The 23,932-nt window shown below is 34.5% G+C and overlaps 1 protein-coding gene across 5 annotated transcripts in view; it reads left to right on the top strand.

Annotated features, from left to right (window-relative positions):
• Positions 1–22,672, top strand: part of LOC106868482 (monocyte to macrophage differentiation factor 2) — a 108,085-nt gene extending 85,413 nt beyond the window's left edge. For all 5 annotated transcript variants that reach the window (XM_014913771.2, XM_052969259.1, XM_014913770.2 and 2 more), the window contains exons 2-7: positions 6,799–6,880; positions 11,055–11,212; positions 13,266–13,340; positions 16,159–16,260; positions 19,267–19,336; positions 19,900–22,672. In XM_014913771.2, coding sequence (XP_014769257.1) covers positions 6,799–6,880; positions 11,055–11,212; positions 13,266–13,340; positions 16,159–16,260; positions 19,267–19,336; positions 19,900–20,115 — 703 coding nt within the window. In that variant the 3' untranslated portion in view covers positions 20,116–22,672. The remainder of the gene's footprint in view (positions 1–6,798; positions 6,881–11,054; positions 11,213–13,265; positions 13,341–16,158; positions 16,261–19,266; positions 19,337–19,899) is intronic.
• Positions 22,673–23,932: the final 1,260 nt, after the last annotated feature.

Raw genomic sequence — 23,932 nt, forward strand, 5'->3', positions numbered from 1 at the left:
AAAACAAACAGAAAAGGCTTTACGGCCAGACGAGAAAAATTATGTGTGTATGAACGCGATGAGGCACGGACCCGAGAGGGACAAAGTGGTGCGTGCGTTGCTTGGCGAAAGCCAAGGAAGGAAAGGATTATTGACCGGAAGCATGTGACCATGCCGGTGTAAAGGGAAGAGAGAGAGTGGTAGAGGGAGAAACAGAGGGAGGAAGTAGAAGAATAGGTGAGCAACGAGAGGAAAAGAGAAAGAGAGGAAATACGAGGGGGAAAAAGAGATACGTAGTAGTAACAGAGGAAGAACGAGAGGGGTAAAGCGAGATATATATATATATATATGTTTATATATATATTTATATCTGTATGTATGAATATATATATATACAGATGTATATATATGTATATATATATATATGTACATGTGTATATATATGTATGTGTATATATATATATATATATATATATGTGTATATATATGTATGTGTATATATATATATATATATATATATATATATATGCATATATATACATGTATGTATATATGTATATATGTATGTATATATATATACGTGTATGTATATATGTATATATATATATATATATGTATATATGTATGTATATATATAGATGTATATATGTGTATATATATATGTTTGTGTATGTATATATATATGTGTGTGTGTATGGCTGTGTTTGTACCTACACCATTGCTTGACAACTGATGTTGCTGTTTTTACATCCACATAACTTAGCCATTTGGTGAAACACACTGACAGAATAAGTACTAGGCTTACAAAAAATAAATCCTGTTGTCGATTTCTTCGACTAATAGTGTTGCTCCAGCATGGCTGCAATCACATGACCGAAATTAGGAAACAATTAAAGACTGTGCTATTTGAACTCTGAGCAATGCCAAGTATCTCTTCTAGTATAAAATAAAATTGAAAACCTTGCTTTGAAAATTCAGAGTCTTAAAAAATATTTCAGTTAAAAAAATCTTACATAGATACAAACACTTGAATTTATTGATTATATCAACCTGATCATTTGACTGGTACTTAATTTTATCGACTCCTGAAGTTGACTTTAGCAGGATTTAAACACTGGACATAACTAAATACAACCAGGCATTTTGTCTGGTGTTTAAGCAGTTCTGTCAAGTCGAATAATAATAATAATAATAAAATGATAATGATAATAGTAATAATAATTTAACGCCCATTTTCCATCCAGGCATGGGTTGTTAGGTGGTTTGATTAGAGCTTTATAACAATCATAACAATCCTTTCTAGTATAAGCACAAGACCTGAAATTTTGTGGGGAGAGGCTAGTCAGTTACATTGACCCAGTATTCAACTGGTACTTATTTTATTGACTCTGAAAGGATGAAAGTTAAAGTTGATCTTTGTGGAATTCAAACTCAGGATGTAAAGATGGGCAAAATGTTGTTGAGCATTTTGTCCAGCATGCGAACAATTCTGCCTACTCACCACCTTAATAATAATAATTATTATTTCTACTATTGACACAAGGCTTGAAATTTTGGGAGAAGGGGCTTCTCTGTGCTCAACTGGTACCAATTTTATAGACAAAATTTATATGACAAAATTTGGATGCACTCCATAAAGAACCAGATGAAATGTCACAACATATTAACTTATGATTCAACCCCCAATAAACAATAGAAAAAATATACTTAAATGAATCTGGTAGTGTCTCTGCTTCCAATGCAACCCATTTAATATATTTATTCCTAAGTGCATATAACTATTATTAAACTTTCCCAAATTTGCATATACATTTTTTTCTATTAATTTAACATTCTCTCTGCAGTGGTTGACCAGTTTTAAAGTTTTAGAGACATGTATACACTTGCACAAATCAAATTCTACTATAATTTTCACCTTGGCATTCTGCCTAAATCTCTGTTGGTTGTAGAGTTGTTAGAAGCGATGTATATATCCGTGTATGTGATACAAACAGTATTCACAATACTCATGCATACCCACAGTCTTAACATAGGTTTTTGCATTATTGGCCCAGACTATGTCTAACTTAATAATTCCACCTGGAGTAGTCTTTTAAGTTGTTTTGGGACATTATAACACACTCAAGCAGGGAGTTGTTGTTTACTGAGATGTATCCCAGTGCCAGTAGTTTGTCTGGTGTTTCTTGGAGGAATTTGTTCAGGTACTGAATGTTTTTTACTTTAATAAAAAGTATTCCTTAGATAAATCATCCTAAAATAGACATCTCTGAAGTTTTCTAGAAACTTATATTAAAATATCACTATCAGTACAGTACAATAAGGTTGGCATTTCACTCTAAATTCCTAATCATCTATTGACTAATGTCATATCTGTTATATTTGCATCAAAACTGTACTTTTAAAAATAACATTTCATTTCATCCATGTGTCATCATCATCATCATCATCATCATCATTTAACATCCGCTTTCCATGCTAGCATGGGTTGGATGATTTGACTGGGGACTGGCAAACCAGATGGCTACAACAGACTCCAATCTGATCTGGCAGAGTTTCTACAGCTGGATGTAGTGGGTGCTTTTTACGTGTCACTGGCACGAGGGCCAGTCCGGCAGTACTGGCAACGGTCACGCTCAAATGGTGTTTTTACATGCCACCTGCACAGGAGTCAGTCCTATGTTTTGTTCACATGCCACCAGCACAAGTGCCAGTAAGGTGAAGCCGGAAACAATCGCGCTCAAATGGTGCTTTTTACATGCCACCGGCACGGAAGCCAGACCGCTGCTCTGGCAGTGATCCCGCTCAGGTGGTGCTGTTAGTGCTCCACTGGCACGGGTGCCAGTCATCAGATTTCGATCTCACTTGCTCCAACAGGTCTTTGCAAGCAGAGTTTGGTGTCCAATGAAGGAAGGTTGGCATGGATGCCAGTCGTTGAATTTGGTTCAATTTCAATTTCACTTGCCTCATCAGGTCTTCGCAAGCCGGGTTTTGTGTCCAAAGAAGGAAAGGTATGCATAATTGGGTTGGCTACACCCCTGGTAAAGGCCACGGGTTATGGTCTCACTTGGCTTGCCGGGTCTTCTCACTCACAGCATATTTCCAAAGGTCCCGGTCACTAGTTATTGCCTCGGTGAGGCCTAATCTTCGAAGGTCGTGCTTCACCACCTCATCCCAGATCTTCCTGGGTCCACCTCTTCCACATGTACCCTCAACCACTAAGCTGTAGCACTTTTCACACAGCTATCCTCATCCATTCTCACCAAATGACCATACCAGTGCAATCATCTCTCTTGAACACCACAACTGATGCTTCTTAGGTCCAACTTTTCCCTCAAGGTACTTACACTCTGTCGAGTATGCACACTGACATTACACATCCATCGGAGCATACTGGCTTCCACATTTTCTTAAATATTTGCTCCCTAATCGAAACTTGATTCGTTCTTTGCCATAGTTCCATATTGCTTATGTGTTCGGGCCATCTAATTTTAAGTATATTATGCAAGCATCTGTTGATGAATGATTGTATTTGCTTATTTGACTTAACTATTGTTCGCCATTTCTCAGCCCCATACAATAACACCGCTTTTACGTTAGTGTTAAAAATTCTTATTTTATTCTTTATTGAAATTACACTTGTGCTCCATACTTTTTTTAACAGGTGGAAAGCAGTCCTTGCTTTACTTATTCCTGTCCTAATATCTTCGTTGGTGCTGCCTGAGAACGTTATCTTACTACCTAAATACGTAAACTCGGCTACATCCTCTCGTTCACCGGTTTCTAGTTTAATATATTCACTGTTTTCTTCATTACCGTGCATAATTTTTGATTTGTCACGGTTGACTTTCAATCCTAGTTTGGCAGCTATTGCTTCTAATTTTGACGTTTTATTTTGCATTTGGCTATATGTTTGTGAAAGTAGCGCTATATCATCTGCAAAGTCGAGATCTTCTAGAGCTTCTGCATCCGTCCATTCAATGCCTGTTTGGCTTTCAATCGTAGTTTCCTTCATAATCCAATCTATAACTAGTAGAAATAAAAAGGGAGAAAGTATACAGCCCTGTCGAACTTCAATTTTGCTTGCTTGATGTTACACAGCCAAACCAGCACATACTTTGTAATTTAAGTGCCCCTGAAATGTGAATACAAATGGAATTAAACAAGTTTTGCATAAATCAGACCTGTGGTTATTGAGATATTCGGGGTTTTGTGGGTATAAATACCCAAAACAGGACATAATGGGAAAATACTCTGAAAATAACCTAACCCTGAATGGGAAGAAACTCTATCCTTTCCATTAGACATATTATAATGGGCACAATATTTTTAAGTGAAAATGACTTCAAAAATACAGTAAATATTTCGTAAAAGACCCGTTTGTAACCTCGGTGTGAAATAGTTTTCCATAGGTTTCTTTCAAGTGCATTTAATGTATCTCACCTCCAAAGATTTGGCTGCTGTTTCTAGCACGCTCTGCTACCATGTAACAGCTATTTGCAATAAAGAACCCGAAATACCTGTCACATGGTAGCAGGGTGTGCAAGAAATAGCAGCCAAGTATTTCCTTTTCTGAGGAAAGGAGACATGTGATTTCGATGTCACATTCGTTGAAAGCATGTGAAATAACTTGGAAAAGAGAGAAAAAACCCATGAAATAAAACTTTGTTGCTGGGAAACTCAGACTTTCCTGGTGACCCAATGGGTCACGGGTAGTCTAGTCTGTTAACATGTCTCTCTCTCTCTCTCTCTCTCTGCATATTTATTGATATATCTATAGACTCACTCACCTATCTGTCTGTCTGTCTGTCTGTTTGTTTATCGCTTCATCTGTGGTGATGAACTGAATGTCATTTACAAACAATTTTCAATTAAATATTTGTCTCTTAGAGAAAGAAAATAAAACCTAGCTGCAATTAGCAGTGCCTCTCACAGCAAAAGGGGGAGATAATTTCAAGAAATTAAATCTCCCCAAGTTCCCTCTTGCCACCTCTTAACCCTTTAGCATTCAGGTTATTCTGTCAAATGTAATGTTTATTTATTCATATTGTTTTGAATTAATCATGCTTTATCTTGTGGTGGCAGTGGCACTTCTTTTTCATCTGTGAATAACCAGCTACTCCACTTTTATACTTCTTTAATATATAATGTTGAATGTTATGCAACTGGAAGAGTTCCTGAACCTATTTCAGATTATTAACTATGAACAACTATCAATTTCCTGTACGATACACTAATGTAGAATAAATAGACAAACATTCGTTAGTTGCATTTATCTCATCTGATGTTTACAATAATGTAGATATTTTTAGTTTACCTACAACACCCTGTTGGGTATATTAAGCAGATTATGGCATGAGACTCAAGCTTAATTCTGTGTATATCTGTATACTGCAGCTCACACCTATATTAAACAGAGTTTACATAAGTAGCATATCAAGATTAAAAATGGCAACAGCCTATTATATAAGCTCAATTTTTACATAAAGGTCATTATTAAATATTTTTGGTTGCAACATCAATTTTGTGAGAGAAGTTGAGTTTATGACAATTGAATGTTAATAGTATATTACCTATGCTTATTTTATTTCCTTTTGACTGAGGAGACTCTAATGAGTTTTGAACTAAGAACAATGAAGAACTAAACTTTCTAGGGCCTCCATTACTCTAGGGTTGACCAAGTATCTGTACTTGTATGCACAGGCTTTGGCATGTTTGTGTATACAGGTCTCTTCTCTCCACAGCCTTCATGTTATCACTGCCTTAAGGCCTGCACAACCTGGCACCAGTGTTGTCACAAGCATTGTTGACAGAATACAAAAGAATGAAAACAAATACTGCAAGGAATTCTCTCCATTGTTCTGACTGTTCTGCCAACCACAGCCTTCGGTTGATAGCTTTTAGCAACTCTGAAAGGATAAAAGGCAAAGCTGACCTTGGCAGAATTTGAACTCAGAGAGCAGAATGTCAGAACAAATTCTCTGAGGTATTCTAACTGATGTTTCAATGAGTTTGTCATTGTGTCACTGAATTATTGCCACTATATTCTTTAATAATAAATGCATCTAATCCTAATCTAAACTAGTTTCAAAGTTCACCTGTAATATCTGTTGTCTTGTTTATTTTACAGTTGTTTGCTCTTGATTTAGTTTTTTATTCATTCTCTCTCTATTTTCTTGATTTCTTCTTACTCTCTCCTTACTCCTTTCTTCCTTTTCTCATTTTTTCTTCTGTTCCCTGTTCCTTTTTTCTGTTTCATTTTCCTTTTTCTTTTTTCACTCTTTCTCTTTCTTTTTCTTCTCTTTGTTTCGTTTTTTCTCCTTTATCATTTCTCCCTCTTCATTATATTTCTTCTCTCTGTCACCACACCCTATAACAAAAGCTACATATAGTTGTGAAAATCCCATTAATTTCCAGTCATAACTTGCCTGAAGATCTAGTGCACCCTCAAGTGAAACTCAGAGTAGCAAGAAACTGACTCAACCTTAAATAAGATATATTATTAATCTGGTGTATTGAGTATTCTTTTTTTCTAACAGTTTACACTAATCACATGCATGCATGCACACACACACACACACTACTTTTTCCCCCTCTTCTTGTCTATTTGCAGCATATAATATAAGACCAGAATTGAAATGAAGCATAGTATACATTTGTTTTAAAAAGACTTAGCTAGCTACATCCACATGTCAAGAGCAACAACACCATCACAAGTTTTGTTTATCAGTCGTATACTAAGTTACTTTAAATTAAATAATGAGAATATCAGTTTCTGCTTTTGTGGCTAACTTTTGATAAGTCTCTTGATTCTCTTTCCAGCTTAATGAACAACCGTGCTGGACCTGGTCAAGCATATATCCCCACAGATGTCGAACACCTTGCAAACATGGTTACACATGGAGTAAGTGTTAAGCTATTTTTTATGGTTTATTAAAATAAATTTGTTTTAATTTTTTTTATTCCAGTCATGAGAATGCAGTGCCCCAACATGGTTACAGTCCAATGACTGAAACGAGTAAAAGACAAAAGATATAGGACTTAGTGTTTGGGTGTGAGATTCGTTTCTCGTCTCCTTTATGAAACTAGCTGGAGCTAAACACCATCTTTAGAAGAATATTTGGCTCATGAAGAGATTGTGTGTGTGCGTGCGTGCATGCATGCATGTGTCTACAGTTCCTTGATGACATAATTATTTTAGTAATTGTGGGTTTTTACTTTATAATGATACTGATGATGATTTGTTATTTGTTTCATTGATTTTGTTCTTTGCTCCAACAACTGCATTTACGGCAGAAAAGGTGTTTTAAGTGAAGCTCTGAAGTTAACAGCAGAATTTTGTAATAAACCAAAAAGCTTTGTTGTATTCTATGTCTGGCATAGAGCTGAACTTGTTGATTGTCTTTACATTGTAGAAGGGAAATTGCTCAGAAGGTACAGTATTGTACTATACACTCGTTTTAGTTCAAACTGGCTGCAGGGTGTTGTGTATTTGGGCAGTACGTATAGCTGTTAGAAATAGTTACCACATCATCTGATGGTATTACTTTATATCATATTCAGAGAATATAGACTCTGTGGGGCTCAGTTATTTATGTTCAAAAAGTTGAGTCATTCCAGTAAAAACTTCTAACATAAACACAAGGCTACAACTTTATGGGAAAAAGTTATGGTTGTGCCTGGTCACTGCCAATGCCTATTTTATTCACCCTCATTTGAATGAAAGTCAGAGTTACTTAAAGTTTTGGAATTAAATCAAATATCAGTAAAGCTAAATACTGAAGGTCGTTTAATCCAGTCTTCTATTACAGTTACTTTTATAGGTTTCAATTTTTCAATATTTCTTTCATGAGAGTTGTCTTTTTCAGACTAACCCTGCATGTGGTAGGCAGTATGTTGCAAGTCTAAGATAGTCTTCATCTGTTGGGTTTCACTTCATTTATTCTGCTTATATATATAGTATGAACAGCACCTCCCTCCTCTGAAAGATCAATATCAATAATAATATTGACAGATATGTTTGGTTATAAAAGTGCAGTGATCGATCTAACATGTGTAAAGTCGAAATTCTAAAAGCTTGTAAAAGGTAGCTATCTACCTATGTATATACATGTATGTGTGTGTGTGTGTATGTCTGTAATATACATACATATACATATACATATGGGTGGGTGTATATGTATATGCATGCATGTATGTATGCATATAAGATTGAATGATGGGGCATTGATGCAATGTATCTTAAAGTAAATTTGTGAATAGTAACAAACATATGTTAAGCATAGGTTTCATCACAGTGTGAAAGTAGACTCCTTAGTTAAATCACAGGGCTCTCTGCAAGCATTATGAAAGTTTGAATTGACTTGTCTCAACCTCATTTGGGTTCACTTTCTTCTAGCTACTGAGAAAGTGTTGTGAAACTATTTATGAAAAATATGAGATCTTCTTTATATGCAAATGTAATCAAATCTTCCTTGATCTTCTTTATGTTTGCCATACATATTTTCACTAACTAATCTTTCAGCAGTGAGAAGTAACTAAATGAATCCTAACAAGGTTTTAACACTGTAACTAGTCAATTTTCCATCCTGGTTGCTGAAACTTCTGAGCTGTAACCATTTTTAGATCAAGGCTAAATATATATATATATATATATATATATATATATAAAGCATATGATTGTATCTCTCTAAATTATTGTATATTCACGTGTGTGTGTGTGTGCGTGTGTGTCTTCATGTGTTATGTCTACAGGCATTTTCAATCATGGAGCCTTCATATTCTTCCATCCTACATACAAGTTATGTATATATATATATATATATATATATGGGAATAATTAAAGAATTCATCAACAGAAAATCCAACTGCTATTTACTAGTAGTTGGAATTGTAAATGATTAATTGAACAGAAATACTAATTGAACAGAAATACTAATTGACCAGATATAGAGATTAGTGACTGTGACCAAAATGGTATCTTTTTTTATTTTTAATCTTGAACTAGGTAGAAATATTAAAAAATTTATGGCATCTCCTGCCCCTGGCTTTTACAACTGGACTCAACTATGAAGTCAGAATTGTTTTTTTTTTTTTTTTGTATGTTGGTATATGAAATAGAAATTTATCATATCATGTGTTAGTACATTACATTTACTGTGTGTACCCCAGTTTTAGAATAGGTATGCCGCATATATGTGTGTTGCAAGAGGTGGTTAAAAGATTTGGCAAAAGGAAGTACAATTGTCTGTAAATCACTATTTCAGAGAAACTGTCCAACCCATGACCGCATGGAAAAGTGGATACAAAACACTGACAGTGATGTGTTGGTTTCAAAATGTTTAATCGGTTTTATTGATATATGTCTTAATATGCATGGATATATGTGTTTACGAGTGCATATGTATATATGTATGCATCTGCACAAGTGCATGCAAAATGAACATCCACATACACGCTCATTGTTTTTAAAGAACATCAATTAAAAATATTAATTTGGGACATTGCTTAAACAGCAACACAATTTCATGACTTCAATTGTATGAAGTTTATGATGTTTTTATTATAATATTACCATAAGAACCAGAAATGAAATCAAAAGTGTGAACTTGAAGCAGCTATTTTCACACTTCAGTCACAAAAGGTTTTTTTTTTTAAACAGAAAAATGTAAGGATAAATGTTTTTTTTTTCAAACTTTTATTTCATCATCATCATCATTTAATGTCCACTTTCCATGCTGGTATGGGTTAGATGGTTTTACTGGAACTGGTAAGCCAGAGAGCTGCACCAGGTTCTCATCTGATTTGGCATGGTTTCTACAGCTGGATGCCCTTCCTAACACCAACCACTCCAAGAGTGTACTGAGTGCTTTTTATATGGCACCAGATTCAATTTACCAGCTGATGATTGGAAACAAGTAACACTGAATAATGGAAATCGGAGCCTTTCAGTTATAATGTATTAAAGAATGCTCTACATATAGATGCAGGCATGGCTGTATGGCATAAAGCTTGCTTCCCAATTGCATGGCTCCAGGTTCAGTCCCACTGTGCAACACCTTGGGCAAGTGTCTTCTACTATAGCCTTGGGCCGACCTAAGCCTTGAGAATGGATTTGGTAGACGAACTGAAAGAAGCCTGTCATATATTTATGTATATATCTATGTGTGTGTGTCTTTGTGTCTGTGTTTGTCCCCCACCACTGCTTGATAACTGGTGTTGGTGTTTTTACATCTCTGTAACTTAGTGATTCAGCAAAAGAAACCAGTAGAATAAGTACCAGGCTTTAAAAAAGTAAGTTCTGGGGTCGATTTGTTCAACTAAGACCTTTCAAGGTAGTGCTCCAGCATGGCTGCAGTCAAATGACTGAAACAAGTTAAAGATAAAAGATTTGTATTGAGGTCCTGTAATTTATTGCTTCTGGTGAATCAACAGAGATATATGTAGGTCTATGAAGTTGGCATCTGAAGTAGAAGTTGGTATGTCATGTGTTTCTATATGAATTGAGAGTTGATATATCATGTCATGATAAATTATAAAGCAGGAATCAGTGTATCATTTTCTGTTGATATGTGAAGATGTTGATATATTTACTAATTACCATGGCTCTCAATATACATCACTTTTATTCATATTTTTCATTTAACCTTTTAGCATTCAGATTACTTTGTCAGATGTAATATTTATTTATTCATAATGTTTTGAATTCATCATGCATTATCTCATAACTTCAATATTTTATTTCAATATTGTTTATTTTTAGAATGACATTCTAAGGTAGATGTGAGGGACTGGATCTGGTCAGTTTAAACATAAAACAAGTAGAATTTTATGGTCAGTTTAAATGCAAAAGACTTAATTCCTGTTGATGTCTTGAAATTATTTTATAAAGTGAGAATAATAACGGTTATTAGCCACATCAACATATGTAAAGAAAATTATGGGACAATTTTGAGGGAACAACATAACTATAGCAAGGTTAAACTCTTGACCATTGAGTTTCTTCACATTAAACCTTGGTATAATTTTTAACAGAACTCATATAATTATTTATATTTTTGTATTTTTAATATTTTTAGTTGTGGATTTTACCAAGCTTTGGAGGCCTTCTCTGGCTACTGTATTGGTCTGTAAATGATCACCAGTTCCTTAGTGCCTGTGTGTTTGGGCTTGCATTGTTTGCATTGTTTACTACTTCTACCATCTACCATGCACTATCATACTCAGGAAAACTAAAGTAAGTCATCGTTTGCATATTTTGTTTATGATTGAATTTATTTCTGCCAACTCCCCAACCCCTGCATTGTTTAGAACTAGCATGTAATATGATATATTTCATATGATGTGACAAGTACCATAATGGAGGTAAATCTGTGGCTTGATTTGAATTTTTGGTTATAGCCATTTTACATCACTATGTTACTTAAGAAAAACATTAATAAACCAAAGTTGGTTTTTCACTTCCCACTGCAAAAAACTGGAAGCAGCAGCTGAAATACACTTTATGGTAAATGGTTATGTGAGAGGAAAATGATCCAGTTTAGATATTTGCCTTATGATCTTTATATATGCATACCAAACTCATTCACTGATGCCGTGTCTTCCACAACTGACAGCAGAATAAGAGAATCCCCAGTTCTCTGAGTCAGTGAGTGATGACATTATTGATCATTCCTAGCCCATAACACTGTGGCATACTGACTTTAGAATGTTGGCCAAGGTGCTAGCAACATTATTAGCATTTGGCATTGGTTGTATCATTGGGGAACACAGTCCTGAGGCAGATCTATCCATAAAAATCTCGACCTCATGTAAATCATCATAAAAGGAGCAGGTAACAAATCTGGCTTCAATAAGGCTCTAATCAGTTTGGAAGCTTTTGACAAGATTGACTATTACTAGATGGCAACTATCCTTGGTGCAGAGATTAGATTACTTCAATGTACAACAGCATCTGGTCAGTGATTGGTCACCTGTCAAAACCATTCTGAATCATGTGCTCAGTTTGTCAGGGATGTCCTTTCTCATCTTTTCCATATATAGTAACTGTGAAATCATTGTTGTAGAAACTTGGTGATGCTGAGAGGTATGGGGGAGTCATTTCCAGCTTATGTAAGATGATGTGACCACAATGACACCAAATGCTACAGAGGTTGAAGAAATCAACAGTGTTCTAAAGTAATCCAAGACAGTAGCAAGAACAAAAATTAACCCAGACAAGTGGGTGGACTTGCAGTTCAGTACCTGGAATGGCATGTCCATGTTTCTTGCAAACATCATAGAGAATAAACTAATGGACTGATTAAGCTGTTTGGAGTCTGTTTCAATCCAGACCTCCAGATGGATAGCAACAGGGATTAGGTTACAAGCAGGGTGGCAGTTTCACCCAGAAATATCTGAAAAGATGTTATACTCAAAAGTTGATCAATGATGTTACACCCTGTCTGATATACCTTCTCTTAAGTTTCTTCTATTGCTTCTGGGGGTAATGGATTCCATTGATAGCAGGGCCATCTACTGCATACATTTGTGTGGAGGCCTTGATATGAGGTGACTAATAATGTGCTGAAGTTATGGTATCCTCAGAAATTCATTGATGGAAAGGGCAGGCAAATTTGCTGTTGTGGCTATGATGAAAGAGTTTGTGGTGGATGTGACTGAAAGCACTGAAGGCTTTAGCCATTCCTTCATTGGTGTTTTAAAGTTTCAGATGAGTAGGAATGTTAGTATTAAGAGAAAAGTGTTGCCCTCCAGTAAATTTGTTGAAGACTGTGTGGGAGTGCAAGCATTGCTCAAGTGAGCAGATCTAGCCAGGGGATAACAGATGGGAGAAGGCATTTAATCTTGGAAGCCAGTGCAATCTTGGATCTGTAGAATTCTTTGATTAATCCTAATTTACCTCTTTAATGATTTTATCTTACCTTTGTAGACTGTGTATAGTAGTTTTTCGTTTACCATTCACTCAGTTTCTGTGATCTTCCTCTTTCCCTGCTTTACTTTTTGTTACCTTTCCTTGTAATATCTTCTCATTCCTCACTCTGGAGTTAATAAAATAAATTGTTGATGATGATGATGGTCGTGGGTGGGGGAAGGGACTTGATTTATGGTATGGCAGTGAATTCACATTTAACTCAATCCAAAATCTGATTTCAGTTCCCCCAACTAGCTGTAGCACAAAAAGAAAAAAAAAGTCATGAACTTCATTTCTCCCATAAAATCTGAAGAATGTGTAAAAAGACTTGTTAGTTTTCTTATATTTTTAAATTGATTTATTTATCTACCTTTTTCAGAACTCTAAAGAATGTCTTTCATATTGGAGATCGAGCTGCTATTTACATATTCATTGCTGCTTCTTACACTCCATGGTAAATACATTTATTTCTATCTTTCTTTGATTAACACTGACAGGAATATCTATGTGCTGGTGTTTCTCAGGCAACATAGCTGTGGTCCAGTACTGAGAGACAACAGGGTAATGCTGTTAGCAGATTAGCAACAAGGCTATACACAGACCACATGCCATTAGTAGGTCCCATCTTTGTATCTATCTGTCTATCTACCCATCTATCTATCTATCTGTTTCTCTGTCTGCCTGTCTATCCCTCCATCCATATATTTGTCTGTCTATCTGCATGTCTACCTATTCATCCATCTCTCTTTCTCCCCCCCCTCTCTCTCACACACACAAAACCGTCAGGCCTTAGCAATTTCTGTATTGTTTCAAAAAAAACTTTGGGGGGAATTTTTGAAAAGCTTTATGGATTTTTAAACAAGGATATCCAAGGGTCTCCTCACAGTTCATGTAATTAAAATTTCACCCTTCCACGCTTCCTCAGCTTTTCATTTTCCCATTTTTTCACCTTAAATTTTTATCTTTTCCCTTCTCAATTGCTAATTTCTCAATTGTCACTTTCTTCTACCTGTTCATTCCTCCTGTCATGTTTACAAGTGCCTTAACTTATACTAACTTCTCTTGACTTCTCTTAGCTTAGCATCCCCCATTTCATTCTGACCCTACACTTTACTCTCCCCTTTCACCTTCCCAACTTCCCCAACTAACAGCATTACCCTGTTGTATCTCTGTACTAGGAATATTTATATTTTATTCCAACTTACAATGCTAAATGGTTTCATCATTAATTTCACCATTATGTCTCTTTCCTTCCTTCCTTACCTTAATCGCCATCCTTTTTACTGTGATGTCATTGTTTTTAAGTGAAATATTGTTTAATTGATAACCAGCATACTAATGATGGTCACTTAACCACAAAGACAACAACAACACAGAAATGTATTGACTTTAATAATAAATCAACAATAAAGAACTGAGATGAAATGTTCTTAAAACTGTCATATAATTGGACAGATCTCAATATATTTTCTTTTCATTTCAGTTCAGTTGATACCCATTATTCTCAAATTTGATCTATTTTTCTTTTCAAGTTATCCTATGACTACATTCTGTGACTTATGTTTTTTCAAAACCATTTACTTTCTCAGTTAATCACATTTGTTAATATTACACATCAAACAAAGGTGGTGAGCTGGCAGAATCGTTAGCACACCAGGCAAAATACTTAGTGACATTTCATTTGACTTTATGTTTCAAGTTTAAATTCCACTGACGTCAACTTTGCCTTTCATCTTTCAAGGTTGATAAAATAAGTACCAGTTGAGCACTATGGTTGATGTAATCAACTTACCCCTTCCCCCCAAGATTGCTGGCCTTGTGCCAAAATTTGAAACCAATATTACATATCAGACATAAAGTGGCAAGCTGACAGAATTGTTAGAATGTCCTTATATTCTGAGTTCAAATGCTGCTGTGGTCAACTTTACCTTTCATCCTTTTGGAGTCAATAAAATAAGAACCAGTTGAATGCTGGAATTGACTAGTCACCTCCCCAAACTTGCTGACCTTGTGCCAAAATTTGAAACCAATATTACATATCAAACACCATTCACTTCTCTATTATTTTTGACTTTCATTTTTGTAATCACACATTATTCACTGTTGTACACTAAACAACAACTGCTTTTAGTCTTTGTCATCTTACCATCATTGTATGCTGTAATGGTTACCTATATCAAATAAGGAATTCTGAACTGATGTTCTGCTCAAGGCATTGAGTTGCTGTCTTTCTGAGTGAAGTAATTCTACTTGATTTATGTAATAGGACAGCATTATTATGAGTGAGGACATATGACCTGGTAGTTAAGGTGTTGCACTCTTTTCACAAGATAGTGATTTGATTCCCAGATCAGGAGGTGGTTTGTGTTTTTGAGTAAAAACACTTCATCTCACATTGCTCTACGATCACTTCAACATGTGATACACCATATACCTGTTCAAGCAAGTTATTTGATGGAGGAAATCAGCTAATGTGCAGCACAAACATTTGATCGCTATAAACAAATCATCTGTACAGCTTACTCAGTAAGAAATTACTGAATCCTCATCTATTGTCTGTGAGAGAAGAGTCCATGATTCTTATAATTATTTAGTGGTGATAGTGCAGTGGTATTGCTACAATCAGTAGAGAGTGAAAATTGATGCTTTGCAATATCTAAATTTTAGTAATTTACTGTTTGAAGTTCAAATCCCATTTGAGTTAGATTTGGGGCTTTTAACCTTAAGAGGCCATCAGTAATATATAAAATTAACCAAAATATACCATTGTGAAATACCATGAAGTTAAAGTTAGAGCATGAAAGCTTGATAAACCTAAGATCTCCAGTCCATTTCTAGCTTTCTCCTGTGAATTGGAAATTATTTCTTTTCAGTAGAGTGATTTGTATCCTTGGGAAAACTAACTCAAAATCTATTTGCCTTGCAAAAAGACTTTTCATTATGAATGAGATCTTTAAAAAGTAGATAACTAGTGAGCCTCTATATGGTTGCTTGACTTGCTAGAGATAGCAACAAAATCATCCCAGATGACACCGCACAGTCTTAAAAAAGAAAGACAATGGACAATGTAGTTTCAAATAAACAAAAAGACAGGATGGTTATGGTTGAAATGTCTTTGATTAGAGTTCTGTTCAATCAAAACTGACGTAAGCTGAAATATCTTGAAAAATTGAATTGTTTACCAAAATTGTTTATAAAAAAAAAATCAAAGTAAAATAAAAAAAATTGTAAAAAAACATTTATTTTTAATTGTAATATGATTATTATTATAGGCTATTATTGAAAGATATGGAAAACTGGGGTGTTCAAGTACGATGGTTAATTTGGATGTTAGCTATGATGGGTATCTCCTACCAATATATGTTCCACGAAAAGTAAGTTTTAATCCATACTACCTTGTGGATCTTCCATATTTGAATGTGTTAACAGCTGTTGTATACGAGGGGTTACCCAAAAGGAAATGGTATTTTGCAATATTATTTTATTCACTCAGTTTTACATGTTTACACTTTCATTGCCTTCAAAATATTCTCCATTTGAAGCAATGCATCAGTCCAGACATGCTTTCCACTGTTTAAAACAGTGCTGGAACTCTTGCGAAGTGATGCTTTTTAATGCCTCTATCATTTTTTTCTTCACCTCTTCCACATCTGCAAATTCTGTAGCACCAGCTTTCATCACCAGTGATGACCTTTGAAAAAAGGTCCAGATCAACTTCCAACTGTTTTTTCAGTTCATGACACACATTCAGTCATGATTTCTTTTGATCTTCTGTGAGCATGCAAGGCACAAATTTTGCTGCAACTGTTTTCATTCAAAATTCCTCACTCAAAATTCATTGGCAGGAGCTCCAGGACACACCAGTCATATCAACAAGTTCATCAATTATTTGGTGATGGTCCTCCAAAATCAGTTCATGAATTTTTGTGATGTTTTCATTTGTTTGGGAGGTTGACAGACTTCCTGAACGAGGTTAGTCTTCAAGCAACAAGTGACCATTCCTAAAGTGTAAAAACTACTTGTGAACTTGTGTTTTGCTCATGGCAGCATCCTTGTAAGCTGTATGCTTCTAGCATGACAACTGTTTTGGCTGCTGTTTTCCCCAGCAGAAAACAGAATTTCAAGGAAGCACGCTGTTCTTTCTTTTCAGCCATTGCAAAAATCATCAAACAGGGAAGAACCACTGCAATGCAAAGATGCACCACGTGGCAGTAGGACTACACTTGACAATGCCGGTCAGCATACTGATCCCTGAGGGTCACATCAAATAGCTTCTAGTGGTAGAAGCCTGAACTACACTGGGCCTGTCCCACAGAGAAATTTCTAGTTACTTTTGGGTACCTCCTCATATTATACTGAAAGCTCTTTACATGCCTAACCTCTGTGTCATAGATCACTCTAAATTACAAATTTGAAATGGTGCTCTCTCTAATAAATCTCAAGAACATATTACCAAATTAACTATAATTTCAATATCCTCACTAGATTTAAACTCTGTCTTGGATTAACCACCATTCAAAATAAATCCTTAGAAAGCAAAGTCTACCTTGGCCTGTTTTGTTTGCAATTACTTTTAAGATTTTTAATCAAATATAAAAGACGTGATCTGACATGACTGTCACTCTTTACTTCACACAACCAGCAGAGAGACAGACCAGATTTTAACATATATGAGATGTCAAAGGTGTGAGTTGCCATAACTACTATTCTGACAGGGGCTGTTCACCATTAACAGTTTAGTAATGTAGCTTTAGTGCATGGTTACAGGTCATTGTTTGACCTTTTGTTATCAGGTTTATCCATCAATACCTCATCAGATGTTAAAAAAAGGATAAGGACAGGCAGAATTGACAAATCAATATAAATACTTGTGAGATATATATTTAGATAAAGGATCTAACATTGAGAAAATAAAGGAAGAGCAGATAATAAAATGCAGAGCGATGGAAGGAAGGGAAGACATTATCAACAAATAGGGGATGAAGATATAGTAGGGAGAAGAATATTATTGGTGAAAATAATAATATAGCTATGAATCATGGCAAATTGAGAAATGTAGGCATCACAAAAACAAAATGAAACTTTTAAACAAAGCACATTATTAAATGATGTTGAGTATGAATAGCAAAAAGGAATACCATATTGTGGAATGATCAGTGAAATAGTAACATGGCCTCCAAAATCCTTATGGATAGAGAGAGAATGGAAAAAAGTAAAGAAATCAGTAAGGAAGAAAAGAATCAAAGAAAAAAACTAAAATAGAACCAAAAGTAAAAGAAGTAAAAATAAACCTAAACTTGTGATTCTTGTAGAATGAGAAGTTGAGACGGTATGAGTAGCCAGAGAAAGAACATTGTCAGAATATACAAAGAAATACATACTTATGCATGATGAATACCAAAGCTAATTATCAGTATCAGTTCAAATAAGATTTAAAATATATGGCAATACAAGATTTAAAAGACAAAGATAATCAAAAGAACTGAAGAAGAAACACAAGTGAAGTGTTAAAATGTCTGCAGTAAAACAATGTGCTCACTAGAAGTAGTGAACTTGACTGCAACATTTATGAGCAAAGTGAAACTACTACAGCATATTTCAACATAATGTGGACTTCAAAGAAATTTCAACAGGAATTGAAATAGAATGTGCAAATTCATTCTTCAGTTATTAAGCCTGATATTTTTACAATTTCTTGTGTTAATAGATTTAGAGACATAATGACTGTAATGTTAAGAAGATACAGGTCTATTGACATTATGACCTTAAGGTCAAGTGTTGTATCTCTAAACAAAGTGTAGAATATTTGTTCAGCAGAGTTTGCCTGACTGGCAAAAGTTAGAAAGTGATATAGCTATATATCTACACATAAACAAAATCCCACCCAAGCATGGTTGTCTTGTTAAGAAATTCAGTTCACAGCCATGAAGTTCTGGGTTCTAGGAGTAATACCTTTAACTATACCCTCACTTTGAATAGTACCTTGTGTGTGTGTGTGTGTGTGTGTATGTACAAAATTATGGTGAGTCCATTGTGTGTGTGTGTATGCAAACATTGCAGAGAGCCCATCCTGTGTGTTTGTCTATAACCATATTTGAAGTTTTGTTTCACACAAAAATTGCTGCATATTGCTACACATTAAAAAAAAAATGCTGTGTTCATTCAAAATGTTAACTGAGCCATTCAATGAAATAAGTATCAGATATTAACGAGTAGTGAAACCTGATGTGATTGACTAAAAAACCCCTTTAAATATGGTGTCCCAGCACAGCAGTCCAACAACTGAAATCAATAAAAGAATTGAAGGGATGTAAAACTATAAAAACTGAATAAAATTTTGCATTTTGTCTCATCTAAAAAATTGAATAATCCCATTTCAGATATAAATGGTTGGAGACATTGCTTTATGTAATCATTGGAGTGGGCCCGTCTATAACAGTATTAGCAATGGTATGTATAATCTATTTAACACTTTTATTTTTCTTCACCCTCCCCCATTTTTTGTCAGAGTAAAGTAACCTACTCCCCTCTTAACTATTTCTTTAATTATTCACAACTTTAGTGCTGGTAATTTTAAGACTGAGAGTTTCAACTGACTGAAGTTTCAGTCATTGACCTATATGTGAGGCTCAGTTTCCATGATTAAAACCCATGGTTCCATCCACCTAAATGAAAGTATATAACCTGGTACATACTGATTATCAATTAGGAAAGTGAGGGAGATCAAGTAGATTTGCTAGTGTACAAGTAAGTTGTATGGGCATACAATGAAAATATGTGTGTATTGGGTGATGATAGAAGATAAACCAAGGAAGATCTGAGAAGTCAGAATGAAGTTGGTAAATTTTGATCACATAAAAAGGATGATGTATGATAGCCACATGAAACGCTGCATTTAAATCATATGAACATAGTGTCACATCAATGATGATGAAAATTATACTTTTCTTCATTGTCTTAGATATATTTTTTTAACTCTTTTTCAATTTCACTCATTCCTTTTCTAATTTCAGAAAGAAACTTCCGGTTTGTATGAATTGACTCTTGGTGGAATAACATATGCTACTGGTGTTGTCTTTTTCAAGTGTGATGGAATCATACCATTTGCTCATGCCATCTGGCATTGTTTTGTGTTCGTTGGTGCCACCTTCCATTTCTATGCCATCAGTACTTACTTGATGGGTCATGATGTTCATAAGCAGATGCCAATTGTAACAGATACCTTTTAACTTCAGTCTTTCCATTATATTTATCATAATTCTATGAACTTAGCAACCAAAATGCATTTTGACATTTTTTCCAAAAACAATTACCTCTACATTTTTTCAATTATATATTTTTTTTTTTGCATCTTTTTTAATTTGCAGCACTTTATTCTGTTGATGTTGTTACAGTTGTTATTGATAATATTGTTGACAATTTTGAATTCTACACACTTTTTTTCAATTTACTTTCCTTCCACTTTCTATTATTATTATTATTATTATTATTATTATTATTATTAAGGTGGTAAGCTGGCAGAATCGTTAGCATGTCAGACAAAATGCTTAGTAGTGTTTCATCTGTCTTAATGTTCTGAGTTCAAATTCCACTAAGTTGACTTTGCCTATCATCTTTCGTGGTTGATAAAATAAGTACCAGCTGAACACTGGGGTCAATGTAATCGACTTCACCCCTCCCACCTGAACTTGCTGGCCTTGTGCCAAAATTATCATTATTATTATTATTATTATTATTATTATTATTAAGTCAGTAGATTGGCAGAATCAGAAAAATATCCTGTGGTATTTACTTCTGATTTTTTACATTCTGAGTTTAAATCCTGCTAAGGTCAAATTTGCTTTTCATCCTTCTGGGATTGATAAAGTACCAGTCAAGTACTGGCTGGGATCAATATAATTGACTTTCCCTCCCCACTCAAATTTCTGGCCTTGTGCCTATTTAAAAGCAATTACTATTATTTTACTATTATAAATTATGCTGGGTAGCAAATTCATCATGTTTGACAAAATGCCTTGTCATATTCAGTTGCATCTCTTTAGACTCTTTGTTTAAAACCTGTCAGGGTTGATTGTAACTTTCATCCTTCCAGGGTGGGTGGGGTGTCAATAACAAGTTTCAATTATATATTGGAGTTAAGTAAATTACATTTCTCTCTTTCTCTCTCTATTATGGAAATGTAAAAAATTATTATTATGACAAATAAAGCAGTGGATGGCAGAAATAGTAGGGCATCAGACAAAATGCTTTCCATTATTATGTCCATTTATGTTTTGAGTTGAAATCACATTTTTCACTTATCTGAAAATCAGTAAAAAGTATCAGTAACATGTTAATATCAGTTTAATCAACCATACTCTTCACTGAAATTTTTTAGGTTTGTGCTGATATTAGGAATTATTATTTTTGTTTTATTTTCCTTGCATAACAGTAAATTTTTAACTTGGTTTCAGTTTCAAGCAAGAAATGTTTTGCTAATATTCTTGAGTTAAAGCATAAAGATCACAAGAGTTTCTTGCCAAGGAATCCAGACTGTTTTTTTTTTTTTTAATGATGGAAAGTCAGTCACTTTTGTTTTTACTTGTTGCCACATTAATCTAAGGTTTATTAATTCTATAGCTACATTGCTGAATTTTCCCCTGATTGCTAGATATGAAATAGTTATTATGATAATAACAGTAGCTATAAAAATACACAAAATGGCTTTCATCTCAATGAAAATCTCAACTTTTGAAAGTGTAAACTTAATCTGTTTAGATGATTTTTGTTTTTCATTATTGCTGTTGTTGTTTTACTGCTTTCTGCCTTAACAACTGCCTTAAAATATTCAATGTTCTATTTTTGGAGTCAAAACTCATTGAGGCTAACTTTGACTTTCATCTTTATAGTGTTGATAACATAATAGTCTGTTTTAATTAAATCACCTCCTTCCTCCCCAAATTTTCCGGTATGGTGCCAAGGAAAAGATTAATCATTATCATATTATTATTATTATTATGAGACAAGCTTTTTAGCATAGAAAATAAACAATTTCCAGTGGGCCAAGTCCAAGGCCTGGTTTTCATATCCAGCTGGAGCTATTTTACTTCATTTACATCAATAGTTCCATTGGGAAAGCATGAACATCACACATATATTTCTCTTCCACTATACAGTTGAGGCCTTCTTTCATCAGAAATCATCATTATTGTAATGAACATCACTGAGTAGGGGTTTGGTCCAGCATATGAAGCCTCATAATATGCTTTTGAATATTCAGTTGGAGCAGTTTCCCTATAATGTTGATGTTTTCCCAAACACATCCTGTTTCTCAAACTCTAAAGATAATCTTTGTCTCCATTCCGATGTAAGAAACAATTATTACTAAAATGTTACAATGATATTAATCAAATGGTGATACCGTTATCATATTCGTTATTAAACACTTCCATTTTTATCCAGTAGTTTTCTTCATGGGTGGTATGGAAAAACTTGTCTAGTTTAATGATACAAATGACAAGCTTAATTGAAGAATCCCATTAATTATTGTTATGAAATCCAAAAGAGAATCAAAGAAATCATTTGTTACCCATCTGCCTATCCATCCTTTTCTTACTGTGATATTTTGAAACCATTTCTGTGCTTGAAAATGTTGTAAATTCATGTAAATGTCTTTATAATTATTAATAAATTTTTTTTTTAAATTATAATACCCAGCTAGTCTAAACACTGGCTGGAAAAACAATTCAATTATATAAAGAAGAAGAAAACATTTTTTTGGAAAATAAATTGTTTAAATTGATTGAATTCTGGGTTGTTAATTATTTAGAATTTGTCTTGAGACATTGTTTAAAGTTGTTCCCCTTTTATATTCAAAAGAAAAATGTTTGCAAAGTGCATTTTCGTATATGTGTTATAAGAATTTTTTTTCCATCTATTCAAAATTAAAGAAAAATTTAAATGCACAATTGAATGGCATGGTGAAACTAATCTTGAATCTTCAGTTCTGCAGCTTTTCACTATAAATACTTAATCATCAATATACTTGGTCATTGTTGGACTATACCTTCAGGTTTATGTAATGGTCAGAGAGAAGAAGCATTAGTCATTTCTTGTTAGATTTCTTAGAAAAGCCTTTTGATGATCCTTTCATAGACAGGATCATTCAGAGATAAGGGTTTACCAAAAAACTACCACTGTGTCATCATAAGATAATGTTTGGCATTCAGTAAAGTTAACCATTATTGATTTTAGCAGTAGAATACCATTCTAAATCAAAGAACAATGAGATTGGTTACAGTTGAGAAATTAAATCTTGTTGAGTTTGATTTTAATGGATGATAAAATAAATGCCAACAACATTCCTAGTTGACTTTTACCTGGCATTCTTGATACAACCTGAATCATTTATTCAATAGCAAAGGCAATATTCATGTGATAGAAATTTCTCTTTTCTCTTAATCATATTCTGGAATTTGAGTTGCCTTCTTTTCTCCTCTGCTGTTGCAATATTGTTTGAAAGCCAGTAATATTTTCTAGCAGGAAAAGATTTATTACCATCACTTTCCATTTTCTATTCCTTCTATTTTTTAGATAAGAAATTTTGATCAATTCCTGTTGTAGTTTGTCTTATTGCCATGCACCTAACTATTCATTGCTATTAGGTAGTGACAACTGCTAAAGAATTCATATTTTCTGGTCTTATATCAGCTGTTTAGTTTCACTGAGTAATTTTTCTATTTGTAACTGCATTTCCACCAGTTTACAAATAAACTACTCTATGAATCATCATCATCATCATCATCATTTAACGTCCGCTTTCCATGCTAGCATGGGTTGGACGATTTGACTGAGGACTGGTGAAACCGGATGGCAACACCAGGCTCCAATCTAATTTGGCAGAGTTTCTACAGCTAGATGCCCTTCCTAACGCCAACCACTCAGAGAGTGTAGTGGGTGCTTTTACGTGTCACCCGCACGAAAACGGCCACGCTCGAAATGGTGTCTTTTATGTGCCACCCGCACAAGCCAGTCCAGGGGCACTGGCAACGATCTCACTCGAAAATC

This window comes from Octopus bimaculoides, chromosome 1, assembly GCF_001194135.2.
Source record: "Octopus bimaculoides isolate UCB-OBI-ISO-001 chromosome 1, ASM119413v2, whole genome shotgun sequence".
Classification (NCBI taxonomy): domain Eukaryota; kingdom Metazoa; phylum Mollusca; class Cephalopoda; order Octopoda; family Octopodidae; genus Octopus; species Octopus bimaculoides.